This window comes from Orycteropus afer, unplaced genomic scaffold (assembly GCF_000298275.1).
Source record: "Orycteropus afer afer isolate SDZICR_OR568_19922 unplaced genomic scaffold, OryAfe1.0 scaffold00074, whole genome shotgun sequence".
NCBI classification, from domain to species: domain Eukaryota; kingdom Metazoa; phylum Chordata; class Mammalia; order Tubulidentata; family Orycteropodidae; genus Orycteropus; species Orycteropus afer.
Genome location: NW_006921661.1, coordinates 8,410,539 through 8,423,805, shown reverse-complemented (window position 1 = coordinate 8,423,805; position 13,267 = coordinate 8,410,539). Strand labels below are relative to the sequence as shown.

At 49.4% G+C, this 13,267-nt stretch overlaps 1 protein-coding gene across 1 annotated transcript in view; it reads left to right on the top strand.

Annotated features, from left to right (window-relative positions):
• The window catches only part of ARHGEF17 (Rho guanine nucleotide exchange factor 17), a 63,333-nt gene that overhangs the window by 41,608 nt on the left and 8,458 nt on the right, over nucleotides 1-13,267 (top strand). Inside the window, exons 2-9 of the mRNA XM_007940962.1 lie at nucleotides 1,346-1,423; nucleotides 7,658-7,840; nucleotides 9,445-9,561; nucleotides 9,778-9,870; nucleotides 10,079-10,255; nucleotides 10,849-10,899; nucleotides 11,169-11,278; nucleotides 11,382-11,467. Coding sequence (XP_007939153.1) covers nucleotides 1,346-1,423; nucleotides 7,658-7,840; nucleotides 9,445-9,561; nucleotides 9,778-9,870; nucleotides 10,079-10,255; nucleotides 10,849-10,899; nucleotides 11,169-11,278; nucleotides 11,382-11,467 — 895 coding nt within the window. The remainder of the gene's footprint in view (nucleotides 1-1,345; nucleotides 1,424-7,657; nucleotides 7,841-9,444; nucleotides 9,562-9,777; nucleotides 9,871-10,078; nucleotides 10,256-10,848; nucleotides 10,900-11,168; nucleotides 11,279-11,381; nucleotides 11,468-13,267) is intronic.

Genomic DNA, 13,267 nt, shown 5'->3' with positions numbered 1-13,267 from the left:
TGATGCTTAGAACAGAGCCTGGTGTATATTAGGGCTCAGTTAACTTTTTTTAGCAAAAGGATTGGAATCCAGCCTTGCCTGAAGGGTGGCTAAGCCCTGATAACCATCTGGCTGTATGACCTTTGGCACCAACTTCACCTTTCTGGGCCATAGTGCCTTCATCGGTAATGAGAGTGACAAGTTTCTATTCTCAGGGATGGTGTGAAGGCCAACTTGGTGGGGCATATCCCCAAAGTGCCAAGCCTGAAGGTGGGGGCTCCATAGTTAGCAGCTAGAGTTGGGGGCAGTCTGGAGACATTCTTCTTTGCAAATGTGAGAAGTTATGGGGGTTTTGTTTAGCTTTTAATGTTTCATTGTGATTTGGGTGAAAGTTTACAGGACAAATTCAACCATTCATACACATTTCGTTTCATATCACTGACTGCAATCCACTCATTGTAACGGCACTCATCTTACTTCCTACCTGTGTTTCTCATTTCCATTCTTCCTTCTCTCCTAACCCTTCCTGCTTTCTGAATTTATCCTTGGGCAGATGCTGCCCTTTTGATCTCGAATGGTTGATTGTTCTAAGGAGTCCATACCTCCCTAATGTTATTGTTCACCTTGTAGACTTACTATTTGGCTGAAAGTTGAGCCATGGGAGTGAGTTCAATTCCAGGGATGAAGGGTGACCAAGGGCCATAGTCTCAGGGGTTCCACCAGTCTCTATCCAACCAGTAAGCCTGGTCTTTTTTTATGATTTTGAGCTTTTTCTCACATTTTTCTCCTACTCTATCCAGGACCTTCTAATGTAATCCCTTTCAGAGTAATTGGTATTCACTCTCTAGTTCTGATCTCAGAGTCATAGAGGCTGAGGTTTGCGTGGTCCATTAGTCCTTTGGATTAATTGTTTACACGTGTCTTTCATTTTCTTCACTCTTCTTTGCTCTGGATGGGGAGAGAGCAATAGTTGAATCCTAGATGGCTACTCACAAGTGGGTTTTGGTTTTTTGAAAAATCCTTTGCAGGAGCCCAGAAAGGAGGTCAAGAAGTAAACAGATTTCCAGATCTGCCAGCGTCCATGGTGATGGAAGTGGTGGTGGGAGGGTGAAGGCACAAACTCTGAGGAGAGGGGTGTTTGAGATGCAGGGAGAGGGCTTTGCCAGCAGGGGGACCTCTTGAGCCAAGGTCTGGCACAGTGGAGGTTCATGATGCATTGGGAACAGCCAGAAACCCTGGGTGGCAGGAGGGCAGGTCTTGAAGGCCAGGGAGGGGTACGGAGGGCCCCTTGGGCCTCATGTGGCTTCAGGTGGCATAGTCCTGGGGGAACGAGATGCTGCTTACCTTCTGCCCCCTCTCTCCCCAGGACATGCGGAAGCATGTGACCATGACCCTGCTGGACACGGAACAGTCGTATGTGGAGTCACTGCGTACCCTGATGCAGGTGAGGCTTGTGGCCAACCCAGGTCCAGGAGGCCTTCAGAAGGGTGGAAACAGACCCATCTCATAGACAGGAGGCCAAGGCCTGAGAGGAGAGGGGAGGGATGACCTGGGACACACCTTTCTGCTGTGAAGAAGCCCATGTCCCTGCCCTCGAGGAGGAGGAGGCCCCTTCCAGGGCAGGAGAGGGGGGCTTCAACTGGCCAGGTGAGGCCATTCCCAGGGCCCCCTATCCCCACATCCCCTGGAGAGCCCTGGGCCTGAGCTTAGATCTGTGGACCCCCTCTGGTGTGCCCCCACCTCATTTCATTCACATTTCCTAGGACTTCACCCTCCACCTTTTGGGAAAATATTTCATGAATGGAATTGAATACTGAGCACCTGTTGTGTGCCAAGCTCTGTTCCAGATGCAGGAAGCTCACAGTCCTATTGGGGACACAATAGATTACATGAGGCTCTCCAGAAGCATTCACCACTACTAGATGTGGAGTCAGGGAAAGTTCCCTGGAGGAGGTGCTGAGACCCATCTTCTCGGCAGCAGGAACAGCATGTGCAATGTTGAATATGGAGGGCCTGCTGCAGTATTCATAGTTCCATGTGGCAGCATGGAATACAAGGGTTTAAGTCTCATAGTGAAGATGGGGCCACACTGTGGGGACCTTGAATGCTAGGAAGAGGTTTGAGACTCTGCTGAGGGCCCTGGGAAACAGCAGAAGGCTTTGTGCAGAGGACATATGTAGCCTAATTCATGTTTTGCCAAGTCTGATTTATGGGAAAATGAGTGTCAGAGAAGGAGGCTAAAGCAGGTAGAGGCCACCACTGAGGTCAGGTGAAGGAGGAGAGGCCGGGACCAGGGCAGAGGCTCCAGAGAAGGAAAGCTGGGAACAGATATTAAGGGAGATGGACTGGTCAGCCGGGCATGGGAACTGGTAGAATGTGAGGGGTAAAGTGAAGAAGCCCAGGATGATGTCTGGACTTCAGGCCTAGTGACCCGGATGCTAGAGAAGCCCCACCTGGGAAAGGTGAGGCACAGGCAAGGAGCAGTTCTGGGGCAAGATGGTGACATCAGACTCAGATGTGTAGGGTTTGGGGAGGCCCAGGAGCCTGGACCCACATATGGCTCTGGGCTCTGGAATGAAGAATGTGGGTCTGGACCGAAAGTGAGGCCGGGGAGGCCAGTGGTTGCAGATGAACTTTCTCAGGCCTCCTGGGCAGAGTGAGGCAAAAGGTGGAGGGTGGAGTCCTAGGAAACGTGAAGTTCAGGAGCAGACAGAGGACTCATGCGTTCCTTCATTCACTCACTCCGCCAATCTGTAGCAAGCACCTTTGCATGCCAGGCTGTTCACAGAGGGTACAGCAGTGGGCATGAGTGACAAGGTCCTGCCTCCTGGAACTCCCAGTTTATGACTGAGACCAACAGTAACCAGGCAGATAAATCATATATGATGACAAATGATGATATCACAGTGCACAGAGAACTAACGCAGGATAGGGGCCGGCTTGGGTGTGGGGTCAGGAGCTCTGGTGGCATAGTGCCTAAGGCATTTGATTGCTAACCAGAAGGTTGGTGGTCCATTCCACAGAAGGAGGACTGGGTGATCTACTTCCATAAAGATTTACTGCCTTGGAAACCCAAAGGGGGTCTCTATGAGTCAGAATCAACTCCATGGCAGTGAATTTGGTTTTGGTTTTGGTTTTGGTCTTGGGTATGGGGTCAGGGGAAGTTTCTCTACGGTTGGAGAGGACAGGCAGGTAGGAGTTAAGGATGGGGAGAGCCCAGAGGGGATCATTCCAGGCTTGGAGTCTCGAAGGGGCTTGGAGTATGGAGAGAATAGAAAAGAAAGGTGGCCAGTATGGCTGCTGGGAGGGAGGAGGGGTGAGTGAGGTAGGAGCCAGGCAGCACCGGAAGCAGGACCAGGCTGTGCAGGGCCCCAGGGCTGCTGGGCAAGGAGCCAGATTTTACTGTAAGCACAACTGGAAGTCATAGGAGGGACACAGCCAGGATTCCAACTTTATAGAATTCACCCTCCCCCCACCAGCCCAGTTGCCAGGCAGGAGTAGACATGGAGGAGTCCGAGGGGAGTCCTTTGCCATCCTCTAGGTGAGAGACACTGGGATCAGAAAGCCTAGGGCTTGAGTCCTTGCCTGCTTGCTGGGTGATAAGTAGCCTAATCACCTCACCTCTCTGAGCATCCGTGTTTGTCTACAAAATGTTGCTAATAATACTCATCCGTTTCTTAGTGTGAAGATTAAAAGGTGATGATGCGGCTCGTGCTTCATGCAGATAGGAGATGGTAGCAGTAGGAGAACTGAGGCAGGCAGAGCCTGGGTGTGTCTTGTTGTTGTTGTTATGTGCCCTCGAGTCAGCCCTGACTCATAGCAACCCCTCCTTGGGTTTCCGAGGCAGTATCACTACAGGAGTAGGATTGCCCAACCTTCCTTCCGAGGAGTGGCTGATGGGTTTGAACCGCCAGCCATCTGGTGAGCAGTCAAGTGCCTTAGCCACTGTGCTACCAGAGCTCCCGGGTGTGTCTTATTCCCATCTAAATCTCCAAGACCTAGTCCAGCGCTAGACCAGAGCACCTGTGGGTGGAAGAGCCCAGGTGGGATCGTGCTGAGGAAACCAAGCACTGAGAGTGCTGTGGGGTAAGGGGGAGGCAGACAGGAGTGTATCAGCTGAATCCAAGGACTGAGGCCAGGACAGGGGTTAGGAGCACGGCTCTGGAGTAAGACCACTAGTGTTCAAACTTGGCTCCACCTTTTGACTAGCTTTGTGACCTAGAGCAACTCACATAACCAATCTGTACCTCAGTTTACTCATCTGTCGAATGGGGATAATAATGGTATCTGCCTCTGTGGGTAACACCCCTGGCCTTTTCAGAGCCCCACCACCAGGTGAGAGGATTCTACTGAGTTTTACTTTCTCAAGGTTGTTTTACTTTCTCAAGCCAAATTTTTAAAGAATTTTCATATCAATTTTATTGTATATACCTGTGAGTCAGAATGAACTCCATAGCAATGGGTTTGAATTTTTTTTTTCATTTTTGGTTTTTTGAAAGCCTCTCCTTGGCCTGTAGGGAGCTCTGGTGGTGTAGTGGATAAGGCACTTGACTGCTAACCAGAAAGTCAGTGGTTCAAACCCCCCAGCTGGTCTGGGGAAGGAAAACTGGGCAGTCTACTTCTGTAAAGATTTACAGCTTCAGAAACCCAGTGGGGTTTTGTTGCTATGAGTCTGGAAAGACTGGATGGCAGTGAGTTTGGGTTTTGTTTTGGTTTGGTTTGGTTTTTGTGCTCTTTGGCCTGTAGGTACAATTCTGGTCAGTAGAGGGCGGCCTCTCCACAAGCACATCAGCCACCCAGCATGGCTGTGCTTGTTTAGGGAACAACATTGAATGCAGATTTGAGCTGAAAATAGAAATTTTAGTCACAGCGTAACCAACAAATCAACGACTATTAAAACAACATTCAGATATTGTTAAATGCCATCAAGTTGGCTTCAACTAATAGCAACCTTGTGTACAACAGCACAAAACACTGCCCAGTCCTGCCCTGTCCTCACAATCTTTGCTACGCTTGAGTCCATTATTGCAGCCACTGTATAAATACATCTTGTTGAGGATCTTCTTTTTCGCTGACCCTCTACCAAGTATTCAGATCCTGTCACTAAAATCCTCCAATGACTTTTCTATATGGCTTCCCATTCCTATTTATCCTTTTAACTTACTGTCTGACTACTACATGAAATCTAGTCTAAGACACATATTCTTCACATTTTAAATCTCCAAAATCAGAGTTCATCATAATTGATAGTATATGATAATTTGATCTGCAGCACATTTTTTTCTTAAAGTTAAATAAAAGTAACAGTGTGTCTTAAACTTGAGGAAATGTGAGTTTTTACTTCTTTCTTCCATTTGTCTGCTTCATCCAACTATGTTGTAGTCTCTATCAGGGCAGGAGTACTTGTTTTTCTTGTTTACTACCGTCTCGCAGTTCCTAGACCAGTGCCTGACACGTTGTTGTTGTTAGGTGTCGTTGAATTAGAAGGAAACACTTCCTGCTTGTGCACCTCACAGTCATTGCTGGGTTTGAGCCCATTGTTGTCAATCACTGTCAGTCCATCTCACTGAGAATCTTCCTCTTTTTTGCTGAACCCTCTACTTTACCAAGCATGATGTCCTTCTCCAGGGACTGGTCTTCCTAATAACATGTCCAAAGTATGTGAGACAAAGTCTTGCCATACTCTCTTCCAAGGAGCATTCTGGCTGTACTTCTTCCAAAGCAGATTTGTTCATTCTTCTGGCAATCCATGGTATAGTCGATATTTTTTGGCAACACTATAATTCAAACACATCAATTCTTCTTTGGTCTTCCTTATTCATTGTTCAGCTTTCACATGCATATGAGATGATTAAAAATGCTCTGGCTTAAGTCAGGCACACCTTGGTCCGCAAAGTGACATCTTTGCTTTGCAACACTTTAAAGAGGTCTTTTGCAGCAGATCTGCTCAATGCAATATGTCATTTGATTTCTTGACTGCTTTCCACGGCATTGATTGTGAATCAAAGTAAAATGAAATCCTTGACAACTTCAATCTTTTCTCCATTTATCATGATCTTCCTAATTGGTCCAGTTGTGAGGATTTTTGTTTTCTTTATATTGTGGTATAATCCATATTGAAGGCTGTAGTCTTTGAAATTTATCAGTAAGTGCTTTAAGACCTCTTAGCTTTCAGGAAGAAAGATTGTATCATCTGTATATCACAGGTTGTTAGTGAGTCTTCCTCCAATTCTGATTCTACATTCTTCTTCATATAGTCTTGTTTCTTGGATTATTTGCTCAGCATAGAGATTGAATAAGTGTGGTGAAAGGATACAACCTTGACACATAGCGTTCCTGATTTTAAACTATGCAATATCCCCTTGTTCTGTTGGAACAGCTGCTTCTTAGTCTATGTATGTGTTCTGCAAGAGTGTTCTGGAATTCCCATTCTCCACAATGTTGTTCATAATTTGTTATGATCAAAAGCCTGTGCATAATCAGTAAAACACAGGTAAACATCTTTCTGATATTTTCTGCTTTTAGCCAAGATCCATCTGACATCAGCAATGATATCTCTCCTTCCACATCCTCTTTTGAAACCAGCTTGAATTTCTGGCAGTTCCCTGTCCATGTATTGCTATAACCATTTTTTAGTTATCTTCAGCAAAATTTCACTTGTGTGTGGCCTTAATGATATTGTTTGATAATTTATGCATTCAGTGGGATTACTTGCCTTTGGAAAGGGCACAGATATGGATCTCTTCCAGTCAGTTGGCCAAGACTTCCAAATTTCTTGGCATAGACAAGTGAGTACCTCCATCATTGCATCTGTTTGTTGAAACATCTCAATTGGTATTCCATCAATTTCTACAGCCTTGTTTTCTGCCAATTCCTTCAGTGCAGCTTGGACTTCTTCCTTCAATACCATTGGTTCTTGATTATATGCTGCCTACTGAAATGGTTGAACATTGACCAGTTCTTTTTGGTACAGTGACTCTGTGATTCCTTCCTTCTTCTTTTGATGCTTCCTGTATCATTCAGTATTTTACCATAGAATCCTTCAATACTGCAAATTCAAGGCTTGAATTTTTCTCTTCAGTTCTTTCAGCATGAGACATGCCAACGTTGTTCTTCTCTTTTGTTTTTCTGACTCCAGGTCTTTGCACATTTCATCATAGTACTTTGTCTTCTGAAGCTGCCATTTGAAATTTGTTCAGCTCTTTTCTTTCATCATTTCTTCTATTCACTTTAGCTAGTCTGCATTCAAGAATAAGTTTCAGAGTCTCTTCTGACATCCATTTTGGATTATTAATGGCACATATTAAATGCTAAATAAATATTTGCTGAATGAATTAGTGAGTATGGGTCTCCAGGGAAGCCCCATCTTCTTGTTTCCCACACTCCAAACTCTGTTCATCCAACAAACCTTTCCTGAGCCCCCACCCCATCTTGTTCCAGGCTCTGGGCTGTCAGTGAGGGGCATGGGAATAGGTCTTCCCATGCTCCTTCTGGAACTTACAGTGTAACAAGGGCGATCCAGGAGGCAGGGCACTGAGCCGTCCAGACCAGGTAATTTTGTGTGCACTCACATAGGGACCTGCAGGCAGTGGTGTCTGGTCACACCTATAAAGCTGGGTTAGGGTGCCGTATATCTGAGGGTACGTGCACTGACCCCATGGATACACCCCACCCCCAGGGCTACATGCAGCCACTGAAGCAACCAGAGAACTCTTTGCTGTGTGACCCATCGCTGGTAGATGAGATCTTCAACCAGATCCCCGAGCTCCTACAGCACCATGAGCAGTTCCTGGAGCAGGTGCGGCACTGCGTGCAGACTTGGCATGCCCAGCAGAAGGTGGGAGACCTGCTTGTCCAGTCGGTGAGTAACCCTGCTGCCAGCCCCCACAAGCTCAGGCCCTTCTCAGAAGAGGCTAGATGCTGCCTCGGACTCATAGCTGGCCACTGATCCCAGATCCTATCCCAAAACTTGACCAGACACTAGCACTGACCCCAGCCCCTGAGTTGGCCTGTATTTGGACACTATCCCAACCCCAGACTTTGGCTGGACTCTAGTGTGAATCCCAATAAGACACTGATCCTGACCCTAGACCAGCCCCAGTTTCTGGCACTGACCCAGCTCCTGGCACTAACACTGACCCAGATCTCTACTAGATGCTGCTCCTGACCCCAACCCCACTCTTGACCTGAACAAATCATTTCAAAAGAAAAATCATAAAAATCCTTTCAAAAATTTTACTGCAAAAAAAATCCTATTTTTGTGGGATATGGGTGTTTTCTCACGTGTTTGTTACAATGCAGAATGAGGCCTTGAGCCTAAGAAGGTCTTAGAAAGTCCCTACTGACCTGGAAACTGACATGACTAGAACCTTGGCCCGAGGTTGACAGGACACCAGCTTGGACTGAGTGCTGACATCTCCAGCCCATCACCACCCTCTGTGTCCCCAGGCCCAGCCCCCTGCCTGGACCTTGATGCTGACCATGGAGTGAGGTGGAAGCCCCGGGACCCCAGGAGGGATCCCCTAAACTACCTGTCCCAGCATTGGGGGTGATTGGTGGGGTCTGTTTTCTCTCCTGAGCTGCTTCAGCCTCTGCCCTGTCCCTGACCAGAGGTGGGGAGGGCAGGGACAATCAGCACCTTAGACGGACAAGGACTCTGAGGCCTAGAACAGGCCAGAAATACCACCAAAGGTCACCTGGCCCACCCATGGTGCAACTGAGGCAGGAACCCAGGTGTCCTGACTCCCAGCGAGGGCTTCTAACTGAAAACCTCTATGTTAGCCTAGTTATCAGCCAGCCACCAGATGCTAGCCACCAGCTGTGTGCCCTGACCCTGAGCAGGGCTTTCCTGTGGGCAGGTGGGGGCATCTGGCTCCTGGAGAGAGGACTTATCCTGGGAGACCAGGGGAGACTGAGAGCAGGTATGGTACCCGGCAGGGCCTTTGTGAGAGCAGGGAGTGCTTCCTGGAGGAGGCAGAACTGACTGGAGCTCAGCCCTAATGCCTGGGTGAGATTGAATAGGACAGGGGCATTCCTGCTGGAGGTAATTATGTGAGCAAAAGTCCAGTGGCTGGAATGAACCTGCATCCCTCAGAGGACAGTAAGCAGGGAGATCTACCTGGCTAGCCTAGGTGGCTTGGAGACCAAAGGATGAAAATGCCCAGTGGTAAGTGAGACAACAAGAACTGAGCTCACAGGACATGTGCAGGCACACCTAACATATGTGCACACACTCACATACACAGGTGAGATGTATATATGTAGTACATATGCATGTACACACATCTAATCACACAGTTACACGTATAACCATACACACTTAGAAACACAGTTACAGACTATTTTTTCTACTTGTGGGGGAAGGGTGGGATTGTTGGCTTATGAATCAGTGGAACCAGGACCCAAAGCAGGATGAGGTGGGAGAGGGACACTTTGAGGGGCCCCAACCTGCCTCCTTCCCCACAGTTCTCCAAGGATGTCCTGGTAGAAATCTACTCCGCCTATATCGATAACTTCCTCAATGCAAAGGATGCTGTGCGTGTGGCTAAAGAGGCGAGACCTGCCTTTCTCAAGTTCTTGGAGGTACCATGGGGTAGGGCAGGGAGATGGGATGGTCCTCACCCTTGGACCACCTTTGGAGGCCCTGGGAATTCCCGGCCTGGTCACCACAGCCTTCGCCAGTGGGCCAACCTCTGCCCTCAGGCTGAGCTGGAGGGGGCGTCCCTGGGCCTGTCCTTGAACGTACCCCTGCATGTCATCCCTCACATGGGTGCACATCTACCCTGCTCTGGGTTTCAGCAAAGCATGCGGGAAAACAAGGAGAAGCAGGCGCTGTCTGACCTCATGATCAAGCCTGTGCAGCGGATTCCACGCTACGAGCTTCTGGTGAAGGTGGGTATGAGGATGGGTGGGCAAGGCTTAGAAGCATGGAGGAGATACAGGAGGCCCTGAGGCCCTGCTTAATTGATCTTGGCATTAGGGAACCCAGGGGTCAGGTAGGAAGTCCTCTCTGATGTCTGCCCATGGTCCCTTCTGCTGCAGCAGTCAGTCTGGGCAAGGGCTGCTCAGCAGGCAGGTCTGGTCCCGGTTCCCATCCTAGGACCTCCTGAAGCACACACCTGAGGACCACCCAGACCACCCACTGCTGCTGGACGCTCAGCGGAACATCAAGCAGGTGGCTGAACGCATCAACAAGGGCGTGCGGAGTGCTGAGGAGGCAGAGCGGCGTGCGCGCGTATTGCAGGAGATAGAGGCTCACATCGAGGGCATGGAGGATGTGCGTGCCACCTCTGCCCTTCTGTCCACTCTGCTTCTGTGTCTGCATCTGTGGTCACCTGTGATTGTGGCTATGTCGTGCCCGCCTCTGCTCACCTGCCGTCTCAGCCGTGTCCAGGGTTGCATCTGTGGTCAGCTGCGATGATGGCCATGTCATGTCCATATCTGTGGTCACCAACAATCATGACCACGTCCACGTCCACATCTGTGGTTACCTGTGAATTATAGCCCTGTTCACATCTGCATCTCTGGTCGCTTGCTGTCATGGCTGTGTCCACATGCTCATCTGTGGACACCTGTGATTGTGGCTGTGTCCGTGTCCACATCGGCATCTACAGTGTGTTTGTACCCATGTCTGTGTCTCTACCATCACACATCTTCACCATCTGTGTCCACCTGTCTGTTCACGTTCATTTCTCTTCCATGTCTGTCTCTGACCATGTGTCCCACAGCCCGATAGCACAGTATTCTAAGGGTGGTTAGGATGCTACTGCCACTGGCCTGAACCCATAGGGCAAGGCTTAGGGGTCACGGGGGTCTATGGAGGAGACTGATAACTATCCTTCGAGACACTTTGTCCTTCCTGCCCTGCAGCTCCAGGCCCCTCTACGGCGGTTCCTGAGGCAGGAGATGGTCATTGAAGTGGTAAGAACTGTCCCATTGTCTGCTCACCTGCCCTGACTTCCCTGCTTTGTTCATACTTCTGCTCATACCTGCTGCCTATGGGTCTGCCAGCCTCTTCCACCCCAACCGGAGTGTCAGATCACATCCCAGCTCTGCCTCTTGACTCTCTGGGCAGCTAGAGGAGAGCCCTCAACCCTTCCTGGGCCTCGCTGCCCCTTGAGCATTGTGGGCAGGTGGGTGGGCTTCTGGGCTGTGTCCATCCAGCCTGAATCCTGCCCTGGGCCCCACAGAAGGCGGTCGGTGGCAAGAAGGACCGGTCCCTGTTCCTGTTCACGGACCTCATTGTCTGCACCACCCTGAAGCGGAAATCAGGCTCCCTACGACGCAGCTCCATGAGCCTGTAAGTGGCTGGGTGGGGCCGGGCTGACTTGCAGGGGGAGCAGATTCTCTCCCTGGGCTCCACTTCCCCACCCTGGATAGAGCACCTTGTTACCTCCCCACAGGTACACGGCGGCCAGCGTCATCGACACGGCCAGCAAGTACAAGCTGCTGTGGAAGCTGCCCCTGGAAGATGCAGACATCATCAAAGGTGGGGCTGGCTCAGGCCTGCTGGGGTCTCGGGGTATCCTTTGAGAAGCTCTCCTAGAGGCTTTGAGCTCCAGCCAGTCTGGCTGCCTGTCTATCTGCTTTTTTGCTTTGGGGCCTTTCTTTCCCATCCAGTATGAGAGAGCTAGCTGGTATGCAAGGACCTGGTTGGCATCCTCAGAGCCAGACCAGGACCTGTCCATACAGACTGCCTGCTGACCAAGTGGGGGGCGTGGCTGGCAGGTGGAGGTGGCACAGGGAGAACAGACACAGTTGTCGTTAGCCATTGATTCGTCTGTGTGAACTCATGTAAACACCTAATATTGGGTGATTTTACACTATTCTGTTCAGTGGTTTTTGTACACAGGGAAGAGAGACTCACTCAGGTTAGTTCAGGAAAAAGAGTCAACTGGAAAGAACCATGCTGTTTGGGGCTAAGATTGTTAGCATTTGAGGCAGCTTCAAGGAGCCTCTCCTCCTGCCGTATCTTCTCTGTCTCTGTCTCTCTCTCTCATACACACACACACACACACACTGTCTGCCCCATTCTCCTCTCTGCTTTCTCTGCTTCCTTGTAACTTCAGCCCCTTACTCCCCACAGGGTATGCCACAGGGCCATTTCGAAAACAATTTGTCAGTTTTAGGATCCGTTTATTCACTAGTGCTGTCATGATGCCATCCAGGTCTTTCTTACCATTCTGCAAATCTGTAGCCTGAATGGTAAACTTACACTTACCAACAACATACCCTACAAACAAGATTGGAGGAAAACAGAGAAAGAAAATGTCATTTAGGGAAAAGCAAAAAGAAAGATGCCTCCTTCCCCTTGATGTCAAGACTTCTGTGTTCTGGTGCAGGGGAGTGGTCCATCATGGGCCAGTGGTCCAGAGTGTGCACCCCAAGGCAGGCAGTAGAGGAGGGGGTACCAGGCTAGCCTATGAGACCAGCTGCTTGGAATCATTAGGTGTGGAATAGGACAGAGAAATCCAGGGCAGTAGCTCCTTGCTCTCTGCCTGGTGGGGAAATGAGTCCCGTAGTCAGCATATTTGACTGCCTGAGGCTCCGACTGCTCCCTCAACATCCTCATGGGAGGCCATACCACCACAAAAGTTCGGCATCAGCTGGAACCGCATAACCTACCAAGCCATCTGCCTTCTTCTTTTTTTTTTTTTTTGCCTGTGCCCAGCACCCTGTGCCATGTGTCTCTGAATCAGGCATAGTCCCCTGCTCTCAGGCCTGGATTTCTCTGGGAGCTGCCTGTTAACTTTGTCCCTGGGGACTTGGGGTTTATAAGATCTTAGTTTTCTGGGCTGTGCCCCACACCCAGCTGCAGGTTGTGCAGTGATGTGAAGGGTGTCTGTCCAAGCCCACTGTCCTTAACCTCATGCAGAGTGTCTTAAGGCGATGCCTGCTACAACCCCAAGGCCTTGCCCACACTGCATGTAGTTGGTCTTGAGCAATCACAGGCTTTATGAATGGTTTTGCTCTGTGTACCCTAAACTGCTCTGCAGGCCACAGCAAGCCCCATGCCCCTGTGAGCATCTCTGGCTTACAACCCCACTCCTGGTCTGAACTTGTGATTGTTAGGCTCCTTTGGTTGTAAGAGACAGAGATCCACTCAAGTTACCTCTAGAAAAGGGGAGTTTATGGTAAGAATACATGTACCAGAACAGGAAAAGCACCAGGAACTGAAGGATCTCTTTGGGTCAGATACCATCATCTTTTCCCCATTCTTTTCTTAGAATATCTACTCCTTTTTCCTTTATATACCAATTGCTATCTCTAATCATCCATGGTTTCTTTT